General features: G+C 41.5%; 1 protein-coding gene across 1 annotated transcript; it reads right to left on the bottom strand.

Annotated features, from left to right (window-relative positions):
• Positions 1-10,961: 10,961 nt before the first annotated feature.
• On the bottom strand, positions 10,962-17,824 carry LOC149275721 (nucleosome assembly protein 1-like 4). The gene is made up of 13 exons (XM_089504395.1): positions 17,791-17,824; positions 17,269-17,368; positions 16,711-16,852; positions 16,287-16,373; positions 16,011-16,139; positions 15,627-15,698; positions 15,340-15,479; positions 15,062-15,207; positions 14,752-14,768; positions 14,468-14,587; positions 14,279-14,308; positions 13,741-13,797; positions 10,962-11,000 (listed from the first exon to the last, which is right to left on the bottom strand). The coding sequence occupies exons 1-13, from the start codon at positions 17,822-17,824 to the stop codon at positions 10,962-10,964; spliced, it is 1,113 nt and encodes a 370-aa protein (XP_089360521.1).
• Between the last annotated feature and the right edge of the window lie 3,578 nt (positions 17,825-21,402).

Genomic DNA, 21,402 nt, shown 5'->3' with positions numbered 1-21,402 from the left:
TGATTTGTCAGAGTATATATTATCTCGGTCAGGAGACGGCCGTGAATTATCGGTCACAGAAAGTCCGTGTAAAAGTCAAGCTGCCCCAGGCAGAGAAAATGACACTGCAAGGTATTCAGCAAAGAGACACGTAGTACCAAAAATATGCGTGAAGCTAATTAGATTAATTATATAGGTATTTAATGACTGATATTTAATTGAATTTTTCCTCCCAAATAAGGATATAAATTAAAACCTGAAATATATATCACCTTTTTTCCCCATGTTTTTAAGACTGCTTGAAAAAAATAAAAAGAATACTTTTTTGAGTTTCTTGGAATTTTTCTTGGAATTTTTTTCCCCCCACTTCTAAAAAATATTTATTTTACGATTGTGGAATGTCTTCTTTTTTTGTTTTTCTTTGAATTATCAAGATAATTTAAAAAAAAAAACATCTTAAAACAACTTAAGGTCGCAGCGAATTATTTTTTCCTGGTAACTGCTTCTGAGTAATTAATGCAAATTCCTCAAGTTCTTTGTTTCTAAATCTCGCCATTGCGCCCCGATTTAATTGGTCTCCGTAGGTGTGCAGCCAAACGCTGACAAATGTTTATCCAGGATGTGGTTTTTCTTCTCTTCCTGGAGTTTAAAAGTCAGTAACGATAAGAGGTAGGATTTGCCAGTAAAACCATCTGCAGGGTGTTTAAAAAAAATAAAAAAATACATGCATCCGAGAAAAAAAAGCAGATTTTTTTTAATTGCAAATAAAATAAGTAAAAAAAAAATAATAAATAATATTAATAATAATAAATATTTTTTTTTTTATAAAGAAAATATATAATCCAGAAAATTGTTATTTTTATTTTTTTATACTTTTTGCAACACGCATGAAAATAAATTGCTCAATGGGGACATAGCACATAATACTACATTGGTATTTTCTCCCATTATTTTCTAGAAAGCAATAGAAATAGCGAGTGAGAATCATGATTTTTTTTTTCTTGTTTTAAACAGTAAAATAAATATTTTGCCCAATTGATTCTAAATAAAGAAAAAGGTAAAATGAGAGGTTTTGCCCTGCTTGGCTTTTGGGTCTGGTTGGGTCTGGTTGCCGACATGTTGGATGTGGAAGATATAATTAACGTATCCTTAATTAACGCATCAAGAATTCATCTGTGACTACTAATAAAAGTGTTCCTAAGATAAGAACATGAGGATGGCGCCATTTCCTCCAAGATTCTGCCCGTTCCATTTGAGAATCTGCCCTTTCACCCTAAGAATCTGCCCTTTCATATTGAGAATCTACCCGCACACCCTCGGAATCAGAGTGGAGTCTTCAGAGACTCCAGAGTCCTCTTTGGGACCAGATATGAACCTCCACCAAATGCAAGGAGAAGACACGGGGTGAGAATTGGGCAAGTAACGGCTCATCGTACTGTCACCCCCTGGAAAAGTTCTTTATGAAGATCAAGTCCGAGGAATTGGCCAACGTGCTCCCCGTTATTTGCGTACAAACCCCGTATACCAGTTTATTTTGTCCACTTGTTCCATGAACCTGCGACCGATCCCACAGCTCGTGGAACGTGGCCTTTAAGCCCCGATGACGTGTTCCTTGAAGGCATCGTCAGAATTTAGGAAGCCGCCCGTCGCCCGCCGGTAAAACAGTCTAATAATGACTGTTTGTATATGTAACTGCGACGTAGAACGTTGGATTCCAAACAGAGGATTCTAAATATTATGAATAGACGTCCCGTAACTCTCTGGGCGATGACTCCGCATTTACAACCAAGGGTTTGGAAATCATCTAAAGGTCCTGCTCTGGAAATCTTTTGGTGCCGACTGCCCAGCGATAAGTTAGATGATGGCAACTCCAGAATTATTATTCTACGGCCCATTCAGAACCTAAACCATTTGGTTAAGGAAGCAGCTTTGGGAAACCAATTCTCAGTTTAATGTGAGTTTAGTGGAAATCAGGTCCGTGAGTTCATAATACATCAGCGTCTATAAAGTGAAACGTAGTAAAAGAGAGGATTTTATGGGGCAAATTGCCGGGCTCTCCATGTTCATACAGAGAAACCTTTGATATGTTCGAAATCATTAACTTGGGAGGACCTTCGACGGGCTGCCTACGGAGTGAGTCACTCCATAACACTGGAAAACATAGAATAATCCATGGAGACGCGGCTGAATCACCCCCCCCAACGCGTTTCAGGGACACTAATAAATTATCATTATAGGATATATTTTAAAAAAAAATCCGGATCCGAGTCATGATGCCTTCAGCAGGAAAGTACGATGTGTAGGTAGCTTGGAAGAGAGAGAGAGAGAGAGAGAGAGAGAGACAGAGAGAGAGAGACAGAGAGAGAGAGAGGGATAGAGTGGAGCGAGAGAAGACAGAAAGACAGGGATACAGAGGAAAGAGAGTTATATAAACGAGAGATTGATAGAGGGGGGGGGGGATGGATATAGAGAGGGATAGAAAGGGAGAGGCGTAGAGAGAAGAGTTCGATAGAGACAGATGTGTCAATATAGTGAGAGAGGGTTGGAGACCCCATTCCGTGTTGATGTCGCATCCACTTAGGGATAGGGATGCGGAAGGAGGCGCAGGGGCAATGACATTGGGTGGTTTAATGACACCCCTCTTGTTCTGCCCCTGGGGCAGTTGTACAGCTCTGCTGAGTATAAAGAACTATATAAAATAAAAAAGTAATGCTAAAGATTTTTTAGGTAGTAAACAATTGTAATTCTCAAAATCTAATTTAACAGACTTATTATCAGTTATTTGTTTAAATCTTGGTTCATGACAGTGAGTGCCCTCATTATATTATTATTATTATTATTATTCAAAGAAGACAGCCTGGGGTCTGCTCTGGTAGCACATTTACATATTGGGTATACTGCTCAATATCTCATCACACAGGAAGTGCTGCCAGGATATGACATCACTTCCTGAGTGGGCATGTATGCAAATATTTTGTCTACTTTACTGAGACATTTATTATATTTCATTACTTACAGAATAATTTACATATTTTCAGATATATAGATCGAAATCTCTCATCCAAAACCAATATTATCCATTAATAAAGAAATGGTTAAACATGAATGAGTCATTAATAATAATTACGTAAGTCATGAGTCGTTATTATAACAGTATCTTTTGGTAAAAGGACGTAGCCCCAAAATATAAAACATTTGGAAGCACCCTTGTACCATCAGTATATCTGCTCAGGGTTGGCTGTGCATGATGAGAGTTACCATTCCGGTAACGGCCTATCTTTATGACGGCATAAGTTATGAGAAAAGCACGTGGGTAGAAATATTTTCCCGAAATCCAGGAAATTGCATGAAAATGACTACGTTGTAGGTAACGCCACAGAGCGGAGGGAGAAGGAACACGCAGCGTGTTCTCGGCATGTTCTCAGCATGTGGGTCACGGATGACGTTTTTCATGTGTTGATGCATTCCGGAGAATGTTTGTCTGTGTTTACGGCATCGCCGCAGCTGCTCCACGGATGTTTATGGCGTCTCACGATGACGCTGCCGTTCTAGCATTCAGAGAAGGGTCTAGACTGGAAGCAACGGGGTCCCGTTCTGAAGCTGCCCCATTGCCCCCGACGTGCATCATGTACAGTTGGTTGAACATTGATATCCTCACATATATGTAAGAAAACACGTATACGTGTCCCATGTCCACAGTGTTTATTCAAACAGACCCTGAACATCTTCTCGCACTCCCAGAGAGTCCCAAACCCATGGATCATCACCCCTGAGGAATGAGACCTTTCCTGGGTCGTTTTGGCCACCCCATGTAAATCCACATCGAAGGTTCAAGATCAAAAAGACTTAGAAGTACAACTGGAAATGTTTATTTACTTTAAATTAGGTGACAGCTGACGCGTGTGTTGGGGACCCTAATAGAATAGATCCAATGCCATTCATCAAGGCGATTTCCCTGGATCTCCAAGAAGTGCCCCACCGAGGCCAGGCCAAAGACCGATGTTGATGAGGTCCATGCTTTAAACTGCAATTTAAGGACAACGGTGACCACGCTATTCAGAGGCTGGTTCTGCTTGCATGTATCAGAGACATATTAAAGCTCTGGAAGCCCTCAAGGGCCATTGTTGTTATAGAAGGGTAACCTGGGCTGAACGTTTGAGGTGTTTCATGCTCATATTGGTTTAAAGATTCCAATGCTAACCTTCTGTGTGACGTCAGAAGGTTCTCCTTCTCCAACATATTCCTCAAGCCCCTGAGACACGTAGTACTTCTAGATCTGAATGAGCACCTATACTCCTAGTTCAATGTCAATGTTCTAATTTAGAACGCTGTAGCCATTGAGGGTATAGACAGGACCCTGTCCCATTCAGTCTGTTTCATGAATGCACATCACCAATCCAGCCAATCGATATGTTCTTCAACACTTATTACATGTTTCCTCAATGTAACATTATTAAATATCTGTTTGCCTTGGGACTGGCCATAGGGACGTAAGTTTGCCTTGACAACATTATCCCTTTTAACATTGATAAATAGGTGACACATAGTGTGTTTTGCCACCGAATGCTTTGGTAACTTTGTATTATTGACACAGCGCAGTTAGACAGCGGAGGTGTGGTGGAGCGGTTAAGGTGTTGTCCTTCCTTTCCGGTTTCAGACACTTACTGTACATTCCATAAGCCCAAGTCGAGTCATTATTTACTGGCAAATTCCCACGGTTTGTCAGAAGCAAACACTCAAACACTCCAACCATTACCTGGCCTTTCACTTGATTTGATACTTTAATCACTTGGGTTTGGACCTGATTATAACTTTAAAAGCTGGTGTTTTGTATCGTGACGATGGATGGCCACCAAGTGGATTGGGCATAAAATGTATCAAATAATAACCTTTTTATAGCTCACAACACAGGAGGAACGCCTATAGATGAGTGGTGGTGGCAAGGACCATGTCTTCCAGCTAGATGATGGACCTCCGAGCTAAGAATTCCACCAAGTATAGATATACAATTATGGCAGCAGAAAGATTATTTAATATATTATTATTATTATTATTATTATTATTATTATTATTATATATTATTATTTATTATTATATATTTTACATATTTTTGAATTATTTAATACCATCTGCACCAACATTTTCTTCTAATATTTAGAAAGTTAGAAGGAAGTTCTGACAAAAGGGATTCATTTTGGATCATGTTGACCTTCAAGATTCTAAAACGATGTATTCCCGGTAAATACATTGAAATAACGTTTTTCTGTTAACAGCTACAGTCGTTTACGGCTATTTCAGAGTTTATGGCAACTTGTGTCAATAGATTATTATTATTACTATAATTTTTATTCTTTTTTTAATCTTGCAAAATCCCAGATTAGCTAAAGTTATAACAAGGAGACAATAAGAATGAGAAGAGACATTCGCTTTATATTTTATGACCGACAAAGCATAATTTTACAAGAGGGAAATTAAAAAGAACCTACAGTAGCCTAGAATTCATTGTAAAACCAGTTTGGGAAATGATTGCACTGGAATTCCTTTGGCCTAAATGGCGTGTGAAAGGAAAGTTCAATGTATTAATTGTTTAATATGCTTTTACTCAAGTTTTTATTGGTTTTCAAGAAAATTAAATGAGATGCATGTTTTAAAAAGGGTTGGATGTGTCATTGTACCCACTTAATAAAAAAATAATTCTAAGATGAAGGCAAGGAGAGGCGGCCCTGACATTGCACAAGAACCACTGGAGCGATGTATAAATCCTCATACCCAACGGCCAAAACCACCAAGATTTGAAGGTAACTTTCGGTACATTCCTTAATCATACACAAGTGATAGAACCTCGGCTGTCCTGAAAGCATGAGACTCTACGTCCCATTGTTGGCCCAATTCAAAAAACATTCTGTCTTAACTATACAGATTCTAACTCTGGAACCCACAGTTCTTCCTAATCCTAGATTCCAGACATGTCCTCTCTGAAGACCTCTCACTAGACCTTCTCTCCTAAACACCAAAAAGGGAGAGTTGTCTCGAGTTACCCTCAGGTATCCGGTGATACAATGTAGCCATGGGGTTGTAACGGGATATCGGGGAACGTGGGACAGGAAAGCCTTCCATATGCTCCTCTCTTACAGCTGATGAATAACCTGCCGTCATGTTATCGCTGGTGAGATAAGGCTGTGATGTCAATGGAATGAGGAAACTGTGCAGAGAAATGCGAATGAATTAATCACAAGAAATACTTTCACGTCCAATAAAGGTCGGACTGAATGGTGCAGAAAGGGTGTGTTTTCTTGTAACAAAGAGACAGCGAGAGCGCAGACCATTACCGTACGTCAGGTCGGGGCCCAACTTCATCTTACATTTTATATCAGCTGTCGATGTAGGAAAAACGACCCCAAACAGGGTGGGGAGAGACAACAGCAAATAAAAAAAGTAAAACTTTACTTTAAAAAATCCCTGAACAATTTTAGGCTTTTCTTCAGGATCTTCTGGGTTTTTAGGATTTCCTCTCAGATGATCGGGTTGTTCTTTAATTAGCACAGATAAATCCCTCAGAAAGAAGGACTGAGCGAACTCCCATTTACCAAAGAGGGTTGTAGATTAACGGAACAGCCTTCCATCAGAAGTGGTAGAGGGTAATACGGTGAGGGGATTAAACATGCATGGGATAGACATACGGCTCCTGAATCTAAGACGAGACCAACGACTGATTAAGGTTTGAGTCTTTACAGCAGGAGAAACGGGCGACAAGACGGGTCTGAACGGTGTCTATGTCTATGCTGATGGGAGAAGATGCTGAAACCATAAGTTTTGGGGGCTTCAGGGACCTGAGGTCACAAACACTTTATCATACAATAAAAAATGCACAATATGTCGATGGTACAACCGTCACCCATCAGCTGTCTGTTCTACTGTCTTCAACACCTAAAAAGAACTCGCCAGCATATAGTTTCTTTAACTTGAAGGACAAGAACCGACCGATTTAGGAGAGGACATTTCCCTGGAAGCCTCGTATGCTCCAGTGATGCCCATAAGTCGCGGAATCCTGTCTTCTCGTATGGATACTTTGTCTTTGTCTCGAGCGGAACCCATTATTTTGTTTGTACGTGCGGATTTTTTTCATAGTTTCAGATTTCACTGGGGGCTTCCCGATTAAACCCAGACTGGCTTTCCATCCCGGACTCGCCTCATCCAAGATGCCGTTCTCCACGCTTTACAATTAGATAAACCCAAGGAATTTATCCAGCTCATTTAGACAATTTGCAGTGTGACGCAGGTACAATTATCGCAGGTTATCTTGTCTCGGGGGCGGTCTGCATGCAGGGAACCTGAAGACACTAGAACGATAAGCAGGCAGATATGATAACATAAAGGAGATACCGTGTGTTGCGTGCAACTGGAACAGATATATTATATATATTATATATATATATAAATACTCTATGGAGGTCCCTGAAAGTGGAAATTATACTAATACGTCTTTCTATATTATAACGTATTCTGAATTTTTTTTTTTTACACCTCTTAGGACACAGCGGCCAGGCCGGGCCGGGCCGGGCCGGACTGGTGAGGGTGGGGGTGACACTGGCACTTTAAGGCCAACAGATGCATATGAGCGACCGCACATTGGGCGCACTTATCTGATCACCGCTTCGGTTGACTGACATCAGAGGCTCTACTAAGCCACCATTTTAATTAAAAATGTCCATTATTAATAATAATAATTATATTTTATTTAAATAGAACCAACAGTTCAAAGCGTCTGACAAAACTAGAACTGATAGACTAAGACAACCTGATAACTCAGCGAAAGACGGCTGAGCTCGCAAGCTTACAATCTGGAGGGGTCTTGTCTGACTCTTGCGTCAGCTTGGCTGGAATGATTAAACACTGCTTAGCAGACCAGGCCCCTGTGAGGCAGCGGCGCGCTCTGTATAGGTTGGAGGCCAACCCTGCAGGTTCTTACAGGCCTTCAGGCTACAATCGGCATGCGCGCACGAGCTTCGCCTACCTGCCCTCCGTCTTCAAACACCGGGAGTAGGCGGTTGCAGTTCACGGTGAATTTTATTAAGTCTTTCCAGTTGCGCGATATTCCTTCTCTGTGACAACCGACACAGTCACGCCATTTAACTAAATGCATACAATAAACACACATCCTACGGACGCACGGTAACATTACTTGTAAGGATCCAGCATTTAATCAGTCGTTGGTCTCATCTTAGATTCAGGAACTGTATGCCGATCCCACGCATGTTTAATACCCTCACTGTATTAGCCTCTGCCACCTCTACTGGGAGGCTGCTCCTTTTATCTATCATCCTCATTACACGGTCAGGTGGAATCACCTATTTTTTTTTTACACCTGCAGGAAAGGCGTTTAAAGGAACATGATAGAGCTACATTAAAAATCATACACGACTCGAGCAAGTCTCCCAACCTGTCCGCACGTCTGTCCGATGAGTCGATCACACGAGCAAAAAATACTTTAACTTCTAAAACATAGCCGAGGGGATCTTTCAGTTATTTGAAAAACTCGCGTCTCTTCCGTCTTACAAAGTGACTCATTTGGCTGTAAAATTTCACTGAAATCCATGGAATATTGAGCATATTTAACGAACACCTGCTGGAGAAACGAGCTGTATTTATAACATGAAAACACGCCGGGACGCGAGGGCTGCGCAGTCATTAAGGGGCTTCTGGGTTTATAGATAAAGATGTATTAACCCATTGTACAGCGCTACGGAATTTGATGGCGCTATATAAAGCAATACATAATAATTAAAGGGACACAACCTATTTTTCAGAAGGGAAAATACATAGATATTGCGAGAATTTGGTTAAAAAAAAATTATATATATTTATATATATATATACACAGTCAGAGCAATAAATAATATGCTCCGTGACAAGATCCAGAGAAATAAGCCCTATCCCTGCGAACGCAAATAATACATTTATGGACCTTTAAACCATAAACAGATCCCGAGGTGAAACAATCTGTGAATTGTCGGCAAATTTTTTAGGCATTTTTTTTCTGCTGCCAAAGGCATTTATCTGAATAATTTGAAGCAGTCGGGGCGTTGTTTTGTGGTTATATAATAATGTGATTTCCTGTAAAACCAGCAGCGGAACGGAAAGCCCCGATCTCTGTAAATCAGAATAGGGTGATTTCAGCGCATTCTTACGCCAATAACCTGCATATTACTCCTGCAGTAAAGACTCAAACCTTTATCAGTCGTTGGTCTCGTCTTAGATTCAGGAGCCGTATGTCTATCCCATGCATGTTTAATACCCTTACTGTATTACCCTCTACCACGTCTGCTGGGAGGCTGTTCCACTTATCAATTGCCCTAAATGTAATTACAGCACATTCCAGAAGCGTGTTAAGATTGACAAATACGATGGTTAAATGCGTTAAGGTCACATGTTAATAGTATATCGCTGTTCAGTCTCGGTCGCTTGATTTAGTTAAATCAGCAAATGCGTTACTGCCCTCTGGTGGTTCAAACAGAAACTGACAAAAAAAAGTCTTGAAGATACAGTCTGAAGATCAAGAAAAATATTTACCAGACGAGTAATTAACGCACAAAAAAGCAAAACGAGTCAGATTTTTATTTTGGTTTATTAATGTCCTGATTTAATCAATGAAAAAAACAGATGACAATGACACCAACAGACCTGCATTAAACAGATGAACCGGTTCAGATCACCTGCGACACAGACAGCTGCTTCTGAACAGTCCATCAGGATACATTGTAAGCGAGAGCCGCATTCACTCCGTCTTTACTATCGGCGCACACACAGAGACAATCAGTTCGTTATGTTATCCAGGAATAAAAGGACAATTATAATCCAAAAATAATGTGGTGTAAGTACCTTTAATCCACCAAAAGAACAAGAGGGACCCACAATCTTCCGCGGGCCCAGCTACTCGACGTATTCAAAAATTAACTCTTGGTGTGGACGTGCAATGCTCCAATTTCATAAATTTGGTAAAAAAATATATAATGGACTAGAAGTTTGGCAACTGATCCCCCTGGAATAATTAATTATAACAATGGCTACCAAAGGCAATTTTGTAAATTTGATTTTTTTTTTTCCTGTGGATTTTGCCGCCTCGTTGATTTTATAAACGTTACAAATTATATATTTCATGGCACTGGAGACAGGCCACCTTCTAGATGCCCATATAATTGGTTTAATAAGTGGCATGTATTAGGCAAAAGAGGCAAGTCACAACAGTTAAATGCATTCTGTGGATGCATTTAAAAAAAAAAAATAAATAATGCTGGACATTTGGTAAAAATGCAACAAAATAATAAATCGCTGATTTTTGTCATACATGAGCAAGAAAAGTGCACAAGAAAGACAAAATTCCAATTTCATAAAGGTAAGCAACCCGTCATTAATATTGGATATGATGTCCTTGCAAATAACAGCGACCTGAAAATATATATATATATGTTTGGTTTTAAATTTAACTTATTTTATTGCATCATTTAAATACACTGTACATTTTAAATAAGTACAACATTTATATACTTAAATTTCTCAACTTGTAGAAATTTATAGTTCCGGCAGGCATTTATGTTTTTGTTGTTGTTTCATTTGGTTAGTTCTTGGAAGATAGAATAATGTCCCATCAGACCCGTGAAGAGGAAAAAAAAATGCAAAAGAAAAAAAAGCAAAAGTAAAAAAAGAAAATGCAAAAGGAAAAGAAAATGCAGTGTTTCGACCGACTGTGCTTACATTCTAACTAATCACCCCGCCCCTGAACACCTTGTTCCGAAAAACATCCCCAATGTATAGCTTTAGAAATTAGAAGAAAAACAAATAAAAATCATGCATGAAAGAAAGAAAAAAAAGAAGCATTTCCACTTAAAAGTAGGCTGCAGCATTATGGAATCGTGTCCATTTCTATTGTAACAGGAATCTTTTTCTTGCTCAAAAACCGCTATGTTTCTTTTTTTTTTTGTCAATCACTGCTGCTTGCATTCAGCCGGTTGGACTGATTCTTTCTACATGGAATAGAGAGAACAAAAAGGTATTAATCATCCACGTAGATAATAATGCTAATATATGGGGGTCTAGAACGTGGAACTCGACCTTACAGATAGAACATAAGCAATAAATTAGATGATATCTATACATTATGTGGTCTATAGTTTTGTTAAAGGGACACTTTGCTGTTCTGTGCAGCCTCGCCAACAATGAATGCGTATTAAAGTTCTTTGTTCAGTACATTAATAAGCATTTTTTTCACCTGTACGGTAATAGAAGGGCAACGGCCCCTCCGCCCTCCAAGATTTATGCCACTTTAGGCCATCTGAAGCAACCACTCAATGGCAGGAAAGCCTTCCCATTGATATCAGCAGGAGAGCTTTCTGCACATGCACACAGAGGGTCTTGTTAGACCCCTTAAAGAGTCTCGAGCTTGCTAGCAGCGAGTATACCAAAAGATTTTGTTCAGCTCACGGGATAAAAATATATATATATTTAAAGGGGCCCAGTTATCAGACATTTAAGCGCATATAACAGCAGGAGTGTCCCTTTAAACAGATAGAGGCTTTAGAAAGAAAATCTTAACATCCAAACTTATTTTAAGCTTTTTTTTTTTTTTGTGTACGCTCATTTCAGGGTCTGGTTATATAATGGTTTATGAGGACCTGCGGCCCCCGAGTGCATCTTTAAAAAAATGCAGAACTCAAGGCCCTGAATCAGGATCTCTGGATATTCTTATGGATGATTTAAAGGGTTTACATGATTCTGTCCACGAGGCTCAGCTGAGGATTTCCAGAAACACCGAGCAGACCGGCGCTGTACGCTATACTGCTTCATTGCTGGACTACTGGGGGGGGGGGGGGGGGGGCGCGAAACAATTGAACGGCGCTGAGAAATGTTTTATACATTTCAAAGAAAAGCTGGCTGCAAGATTTCAATATCCCACATACCTTTACGGTCTTATAAACACCTGAGGAGCGCTGCGCTTGTATACGCGGGTTGTAGTAATTTTATTATTGTCACCGTATTTACTGGAGTGATACACCTGGGTGGTTTTGTTTAGAGTTCAATATCCGGTTGTTAATAATAAAGGAAGCCTCGGTGTGACCGAGTACTGTTGCAAATGTTAATCGGTTATATACAGGGTAGCGCTGCATGTTTGTCAGACCGTGCTTCTAAGCGATTAATTTTGATTTGTAGTTGTCTGTCCATTGTTGTTGCTTTGAACAACGCAATTCACAACGAGCAGCACAAAAAACACAACACAAGCCAAGCTAACGGGAAAGTAACATATGGGAAATGCAGAGGACAGGACGGGGACGACACAGACAGCCATCGGTACACACACAATCACCGACATTTAAAGGGATCGACTCAAGAAGCACGAGCAAGATTCCCTATATATTCTATTAATCGGAGAGATGGAGTGCTATCCCTTGGACTACAAAAACTACAGCTAAGAGTTCAAAAACATAATTTTTCTTCTTTAACCTAAAAATAATCCCCCCAGCAGTGATGTAACTACTAAACTCCCATAATCCTCTATGGATTAGGATTTATAATCCTATAAACATACAGACGGGCCGGCTGGTTGTCCCTTTTTTTTTTTTATATGAGATGTTCTTGCTGGGGTGCTTTGAGTTAAAATATAAGGAAAATGGAGACAGAGGGAAAAAAAATGATGTTCCACCTTACCTAGGATTGAATGAATGATAAGAAAAAAAATTACACCTAAACAGAGAAAAATGGAATCAATAAAACTGAACGGGAGGCAAAAAATTAAAAGGAGAATAAGAAAATGACAATGAAAAAAATTAAAACGGATACACGGATTTCACAAGTTATAGCAGAAATCTAAACAGCAAAGGGGAAGTATACCTTTATAATGAAAACCGTAACGGAGCCGCTGGTCCAGCGCCAAGCACACCAACGTCTCCAGCTGCGGGTACGGATCACATATCCTCCGCTACGGCCAGATCCATACCTGTGATTTATTCCGCTAGCCCACTGCTGGTCATGGCTATTCTAGTATATCCATGAGCCTACCTGCCCCAGGATCAGTTATGTAATAAAACTGCATGGCAAAGCACATTGCGGTTAAAATTGTACGGACATTTTTGTGCCATTTTATACACATCATACCTAAACTAAATTTCTTTTTAAACACTTTACGAGCTATACTTCCCCTTTACTTTGCGGGCCCTTCCACCAAGCAGTGCATTTGGAAACAATCAGGATTCAAGACAACGACGTCCTTGTTAATTGTGATTTCAGTAACCATGGAACGCTGCTACAGGATCAATTAAACCGCTTGACAGTTACAATTAGCAGAATGCAGAGCAAAACACCACATCACTAAACCAAAGCCAAAGGCCAACAACATACGAGACAGACTCGGCAGATTAATCGCCAGCGCAGAGCAGGACATGCCTCGTATTAATGACGTGAATAAATAAGGAGTATTCCAATTTCAGAGAAATCATTTGTTTGCCCTGATAAACGTATACACTTTAAAAGCCGCTGCCCGAGGTTAAATCGAGGGGCTATTAGATATTCTTACACGTGACAACTGCTGACACTGGGAACGGCGACTGTTTGGATGCAAGCCAATATCCAATTGTTCCAAAACACAGAAGTTTAACTAAACTTAACATGGAAAGAAAAAGCTAAAATAAAAAATGATATTGGCCGGCCCAAAACAGCGTTACCCTACCCTAAAGACATAACTGAGGATAATTAGCTGTAAAGCGAACTTACTTTAGCGTTGCTCAGCTCTTCTTCTTCATCCTCAGCTTCCTCTTCACCTTCCATTTCCTGGAATTAACAAAATTAGTTTACTGCATTCATTCCTATCCTTCATGTCGGATTCTCCCTGAGGACAGGGGGAGCCGCGTTCCATGCGTCCGACACCTATCCGATCGCTCATTGTGAAGCACCAGGATATATTGTATCCCCGTGCATTGCAAAAGAGGGAGCAAATAACAGATTGCACAGGACTCTGCTTCCTAGAGTCCCAGGGGCAGAAAACGTGCTGAACAAATCTCAGATGATTACTTCCACACAGAGATCCAACACGTTAGAGTATAAGGACAAACGGTACATAAATACACGTCCCAAACCAGCTTACCTTACAAGTCCACCTATGTCACGGCTCCCATCTATTTCCCCAATCTGGTTAAGCGATGTATTTCAAGCTGCCTCTCGCAATTTTACCTACGTTTTTACAGTCACTTCACGTACTAGTTTAGCCGCTAATAAGCAAGCGCGTAAAGTATTAAGACATTGGTTTGCTTACCTCTTCCTCTCCTTCCTCGCCCTCTTCAAACTGCACACACACACAAAAAAAAAAAAAAAAAAAAAAAAAAATAAAGCTCATTAACCAAGTCACTTTCCTCCAACTGTATTAACTCTTATTGACAAATGTGGTGCAGAGCAATGTGCTAAACATCGCTGCCGGGGCGTAATGATTTGTAAATATACTTACACTTTCTTCATCTTCAATAGCTTCCCCGGTGAAATAAAGGACTGCGCGCGGAACTATTCTCTCTCGGAAGAAGTGTCCGAGTTCAAAATCAGCAGCTAGAGAATTCTCCAATTCTTCGTCCTAGAAGGCGAGATGAGATACCGGTTATCAGAAACTAGCAAAAACAACCAACACGGTGAATATCAGCATTTAATCACGCAACAGTACTCATGGCTCTCAAACGTTCGCAGCACACGCAGCATATATCCACCCTCAAACCGTTACTCAGTATATAGCGTACTCACCAATTCCTCCCCGGACACTACAAGAAGAGACAAAAAAAAAATAAGAAAAAAAAAATAAGGAAGCCAGAATTTATTTGACCAGAAACAATATATTTCATTTAAATAAAGAGATTCCCTTAAAGTGTTGAACTAAATGAAAAAAAATATTTCAATGAGTTTAAATCATATCGGCTGAGTTTTAAAACTTTTCAAAAGGATATAAATTTGGAAAAAAGTAAATTCTAATTCTGTTTACAATTTCTAGTACAGTTTGTCATTTCAAATAAATCTTTCCACAAGCATTGATGTTCGTTAAATGCGTGCTCCTTACCTTTAATGGGGCTGAAGAAGTTAAAGAAGGACTCATTGGGCACTTGTTTGGTTATGGTCCGGACTGTACCTCTTCCCTTGTGTTTCTGCTTTTTCTTGATTGTTTTGACAGTGACATTTTTTCCTTTCTTCCAGTCGATGGTGCAACTGGTTTCAGGAAAGAGAAGAGCGCCATACAGAGTGAGATTTATTTACGAAGGCACGCACCTCTGTTACGAGCCCACTCTCCTAGGTATGTGAAAAGTTTAACACACTGTTAAAACCAAACAGTTTTCTTACCCTTCACAATCCACAATCTCCGGACCTTCAAACGAAAACGGGTCTGCGGAATCGGGCTCGGACTTCATCTTGTACGTTTTTGTTAGAACAGAGTTAGTAAAATACTCGTTGGGCTCAAAAAGGAACTCTAAAGTGAAAGACTGGGAGAGAATAATTGTTACTTAAGACGGTTTATCCCAGCGAGACACACTAGATAAAGGGTTTTCGTGTTATTTGTTAAATAATCTGTATTATCATAAAGTTGCATATTGTTACATTAACTGTTGTAAGCGGTTTAGGGAGCTCACCATTGGTTGGCCCGCATCAGAAAACTTTACTTTTACATCCTGTAGATGCTTTAGAATCGGTTCATCATATTCCTTGGACAGAAAATATTGCAAAATGAGTATATAAAATGCAGGTTTAATAAAAACGTTTATATACCATAGCTATGTATAGTGTAAATAATATTTATGGATATAGCGTCAAAGAAAAGAAAGGCATGAAAACATCTTGCTACAAAAAGTACACCAATAAATTGGACGTAGTGCCAAAAACTATTTACTATGAAATGCAGCTGTTAAAAAAGGCAGATTTTAGGTCAGTTATACAAGAAATATACAAAATCATAACATATTATACAACATGATTTATAATGCATAATCAGACAATAAACAAAGTTCAAACTTTACCTGTAAAGATATATTTATCATATCCACATTTCTAAAGATGGTGAGCCAGAAGTCGGGGACCCCCTTGGGGTTGTCGTCATCATCTGACGGCTCTTTCTCTGATACGGTCATTTTATTTTTTACTTCTGCCTACAAATATAGAAAGAAAACACGGAGAGTTGGAATAATGTAGTCTGAAGAGGCAGGGGTACTTTTGCCTGCTGTAACAGCCCCCTCCGCTACGGGAGCCGTACATATACGCGGAGCCAAGCGGATTTACGGCAAGGCAGCTCTTACCGATAACTTCTCTTCCTCCTCGGCGTCGCTGTGCCATTCACATTCTGCGTCTGTTGGTTCCTCCTCACCGGTCACAACTACTCTTCTCTGCAAAAATAAATAAAAACTTTCTAGCTCTGAAAAACAACTACAAGAATACAAATAAAAGACTGCGGACACAAAAAAAATCCGGACAAACGTGTTATCTTGTAATTTTTGGGATTCCAAAACTACACATTCCTTCAGCTGAAATCACAAACGAATGAGAAGCTAGTAAGAGGATCTGAGATGCCCTGCTTATTATACACAGACACAAAAATTGTGCGAGCCCTGCTTAATTAGCTCTCGGCACCACGTATAAAGCACACAGCAGCCCAGGCTGTACAGGGTTAATAGCCGCGCATCCGGCGCAGTCGCTGAAATCATCAGAAACATGTTTTCTCACCTTATCAAACAGCGGCTCGTACAGAGCGGCGTATTTCCTTTCCAGCTCGTGAACTTCCTCGTAAAACTTTGCCTCTATGTGCGCACATTTTTCTTGCAGCTGCTTCAAGGCGTTAATTCTCCGCTTGACGGCTTTTGGTAAGCTATTGAAAGGAAGACGTAGCAGCACGGCACGTATATTAACTCCACGGTGACACCTCCGTTAGTAAAGATAATAGCGCAAGATGAAACAAGACCGTACATTTAAAATAAATTAATCACTGAACAGATAAGATACGTTATTCCAGCCATATAATGACCATGACTGAAAAGAGACGCCCCTCTTACATATACAAGCGACAGGAACACCTAATAGTTTGTAACACGGAATGTGAAGGCCTGATATTCCATAAGTGATATACATTTTATGGAGTGCTTAATATTGTTTCCTGACATCTTCTAGGACTTGATTGCTTGATCCTTATGAGCCAGCAATGTCTCGCACATCACTTATGGGCTTCGAGGACCGGAGGCTACCGCACTTCTGTACGCTTCGCCCGATGAGTGGCTGCGGACTTACGTTTCGATGTAACTCGATGGCGTCTGAGACACGCTGTCCAGCCTCTCCTGAAGGGCAGCTAGAACCTGAGGATTCTGCATGATCTGATCTGCCAGCTTCTCTATAATGACAAATACAGCAATCATCAGATTTTATTTAAAGGGAAAAAAAGCATTGAAAAGCTGCGAGAACGTGCGGCCGCTCCGGCAAAGAGCTTATTTACCGAACTGCGAGATGAGTTTGAAACGTCTCATCTTCCTGGCTTCGCCGGGATTTATGAAGCGCCAACCCCAGTGACTTTCTGCATCAGTAAGTGGAGTTAGCTTTGCATAATACACAGTTAAACCTTAACTATACATTATTCAGGGCCAGCTTGGACCTTCCTGTGAAAGAAACTTGCTGGGTACGGCCCTAATAGAGGGAGAGGACGCGTTTCCTCTGATCTGAACCCCAATGACTGATTTTTGGGGAGTGGGGGGAAAAGAAAAAAAAAAAAGCACCTCATCCAAAACACACAGTCCACTAGGAAGTCCCCGGATTTACCTTTTTTCTCACTCGCATTTTTATTTCCTTCCATCGGCTCTTTATACAAAACGTCAGCGTCGCTGAAAAGAAAAACAAAATTTACAATCTCTCTACAAAGAAGTAGACGGGTGTCATGCTTCAAAAAATATATAAATAATTAGAACAGTAAGACGTTCCCCTAATTCATCACACCCGTAAATCGCCAGCATAGTATTGAGGCTCCCTGTTTTGGGGGAATTGCTCCAAGAGACCAGAGTACCACGGACGGGCTCGCGGAGAAAGAGAGGCACAGAAACGCCGTTCACTCTCCATTAATCCATCTAAAATATTCCGGGGGGCCACGGCACGCAACTCTGGGACAGCAGAAGTACCTGCTCGCAAAATCCAGTGTGACGTCTGTAATCAGCGTCTTATAATCGGGCAAATACGGCCGGATTTTCAGAAATAAAGGTTCTCCGAGCTGTGTTGATTTTTAATAAGAGAGCGGGATTTCTGCTGGCAAAAAAAGCAGCTCCGCCATCTTGCCCACAAACGCGAGTTTTCAGGGACCCCATCAAGGCCAGATGAAGACGGAAAGCAGAAGCTCATATGGCAGTTTATCTTCCCCGGGGCAGAGCGCGGCGACCTGTTAATTCTACGGCACCTCAAAGCCATATAAAGGGGCAGTAAAGCCAGACGTGTTTAAGGCAAACAATAGCTGCACGATGCCCTTTATTCGGCATTGTTTCTGCTTGTTCAGTTTGCCGGCGACCGCTTTCCTCCTCCTGGCAAACAGGAATACTGAGTCTCCAGCGCACGCTTTGGTCTAGTTCTGGCCCACGGAGCACTCGCTTCGCTGGCTGTGAGACTGAATAACCTCCGTAACGAGTTTTGTTTGGGCTTGCCAAAAATAAAAGGCTGCGGCCCAAACTTCTCTAGGCTCTGCTCACAGCAAGCAGCGCATGTCGTGGCCTGCGGTTTGGCTACACAGGAAGTAAACAAATTGCGTGTCCTCCCCGGGGCCCAGGAATCTGTATTTTCCGGTTAGCGCGATGGGGTTTTCTAGGGGCCGTCTGGGAGTCATTGTTTGCCCTGCTGCTGACTCTGCATTCCCTGCCTGTCACAGGGACATAAACCAGATCACAGCTCAGCAAAAACTTACTCTGATACCCTCACCATTCCTACCAACAAAGGGGAGATCACAGCCAATCAGCAACATTCTGTGGGTTGCTAAGGTGATTGCAAAACTTTTACCAGTAAATATATATATATATATATATATATATATATATATATATATATATATATATATATATATATATATATATATATATATATATATATATATATATATATAGGTACAAGGGATTTTGTATTCATTCGGAGGGCAACCTGGCCTTCTGGGTGATAAAGCACTGAACTAATCAAACACTGTATTGTGGTCTGGCTCTTCTAGTGACCGTGGAACATAAAGGATTCAGCGTTCTCGCTCATTTCCAGAAACGCTCCGTCACTCATATTTTTATTCTAACAACCAAACCGATAGAGCGGCCGACTACTGAAATATAACACCAGGACGCCGGCCTCAGCGCAGGATGAGAAGCTTGGGGTTGGAAATGAGATTTCCTTATGCAAAGTGTCATGCGAGGCACCTGATGTTACCTATCTCTGCTAAAATAGGAGGAGAGGAAGCCATAAGAGTTATTTGAATTCTTTAATTATATATATATATAATTTATTATTTATTAATTTTTTACTTTATCACAAAAGCAGTCGTTAAACCAAAGTTGTTGCCATGGAAGCAGTGAGAGACTTTAAAAAAAAAGTTCTGAAACTTTCAGAGAGAATAATAAAACATCAGAGACGTTTATTATTTTCTTAGGCTGTTGCCTTATTTAAAAATAAATACAAAATATATATAAACTAAAAAGCCAAAACAATAATAATAGCAACAAAATAAAAAATGTATTCATGCTTACAGACATATGTCACCGGCGGGCTTTAAATACCACGTGAAATATATATCCATGGATACCGGGGCCAGCCCAAAGCCGATAGGGGCCAACGCATTATCACTGAAAGGCTTTTCCCACAATATATAGAAAATAAAATCTATGTGGGCCAAATAATCAGAACTTTACCAAACATCAAGTAAAGTCCATTTAGAACGATGGCGTCTTTACCGTACCCCCCCCCCCCCCCCCAAACAAGCGATTTAGTGCTTTACACCGGTGACATGGAGTGGCTGTGAAAGGGTTAAAGGGGGTGATGGCTCGGGGCAGGGGTGATCTGGGGGCTCATCAATAAGGGCAGACAGAGATGATGCCACCACGCAGGGTGTGAGGGGTTCGTTTGCAGCTTGTCACTAGGGGGGGTCACTGACACGTGGCTGACAATCTGCCCCAGACAGGGTAGGTCAAGGGGTAATTTCCAGCTTGTCAGGAAAGGGTCTCTGACAGGCTCTGACACATGGCTGTCAATGGGTAGTTTGTAGCTTGTCACTACGGGGGGGGGGGTGTCACTGACACGTGGCTTTGAAACTGCCCCAGACAGGGTAGATCGGGGGTGACTTGCAGCTTGTAAGGAAAGGGCAGGATGTATATTGAGGGGTCTGTGAAACAGCCCACAGGAAGGGTATGTCAGGGGGTAAAATGCCGCTGATCAGGGTATTTATGGGGGGTAATGACACATGCCTGTCAATAGACTGTCTGCAGCTTGTCAGGAAAGGGTATGTACGGGGGTCGGTGACACGTGGCTGCCACAGGCAGGGCACTAAAGGGGGCAATTTGCAGCTTGTCAGCGCAGGCGCCATCACAGAGGGTTCGGGGGGTAAGCGCTCTGCCAGCGGCAGGGGTGGGTGTGCCACGCAGATGCCAGTCCTCAGGCCCCGGCCTAACCGTGCCAGCCATGCCCCTCTCACTTCAACTTACCCCGGGCTTCCTCAGCCCCACTACCCCGGTCATACCTGGCACAGGCCCGCCCGGACTCACCTGCCCTCCTCAGATCGCCTCACTCCAGCGCCACAGTCCCTTCCAGACACAGCTCAACGACGGCGCAGCGCATTGGCTGCCAAGTAGATGACGCAAACAACTATCGGTCCTGTAATTGGCTGCTGACTTTTCACGATGCGGCAGCGTGTCAGAGGCCCTGGGGGGGTCGTTGAGCGTCACACTGCGGGCCCCAGAGCCGGGACAGAGGGTCAAGTGTTACAAAAATGCCCCAGAGGGGCATAAATTACACGTCACATCACAAAACACCTTTTCAGGATTCCTCGCCATTAAACAGCAGCCAGCATGACAAAGCAGGAAGTGCTGTGATCCCAATACATGCGGCATGGAGGAGAGAGACATTTAAATACTACAGGAGGGGAGTTTATGGCAAAGGAGGAGAAAAGTTACAACAAAAGGCCATAATCTAACACTAGAGGGTCAGAGGCTGAGATGGAATGGGAGTTTTACGTTACTGAGAAAGTGGTGGATAAGTGGAACAGCCTCCCAGCAGAAGTAGTAGAGGGTATTAAACATGCATGGGATAGGCATATGGCTCCCAAATCTAAGATGACTGATCGAGGTCTGAGTCTTTACAGCAGGAAAAACGGGGACTAGATGGGGCCGCCGGGGGCCGATCCGTTGGCAGCTTCTAGACAGACGG

Source organism: Sceloporus occidentalis, unplaced genomic scaffold, assembly GCF_023333645.1.
Source record: "Sceloporus occidentalis isolate IW3139 unplaced genomic scaffold, rSceOcc1.0.p SCAF_270, whole genome shotgun sequence".
NCBI lineage: Eukaryota > Metazoa > Chordata > Lepidosauria > Squamata > Phrynosomatidae > Sceloporus > Sceloporus occidentalis.
This window is presented reverse-complemented; position numbering and strand designations above follow the sequence as displayed.

Coding starts and splice junctions, on each gene's coding strand:
- LOC149275721 (XM_089504395.1), bottom strand. CDS start 17,824: ATGGAAGGAAATAAAAATGCGAGTGAGAAAAAAG. Junction 14,309..14,467: donor CTATTGAAGATGAAGAAAGT/GTAAGTATATTT, acceptor GTGTGTGTGCAG/TTTGAAGAGGGCGAGGAAGG. Junction 11,001..13,740: donor AAGAGCTGAGCAACGCTAAA/GTAAGTTCGCTT, acceptor TATTCCATGTAG/AAAGAATCAGTCCAACCGGC.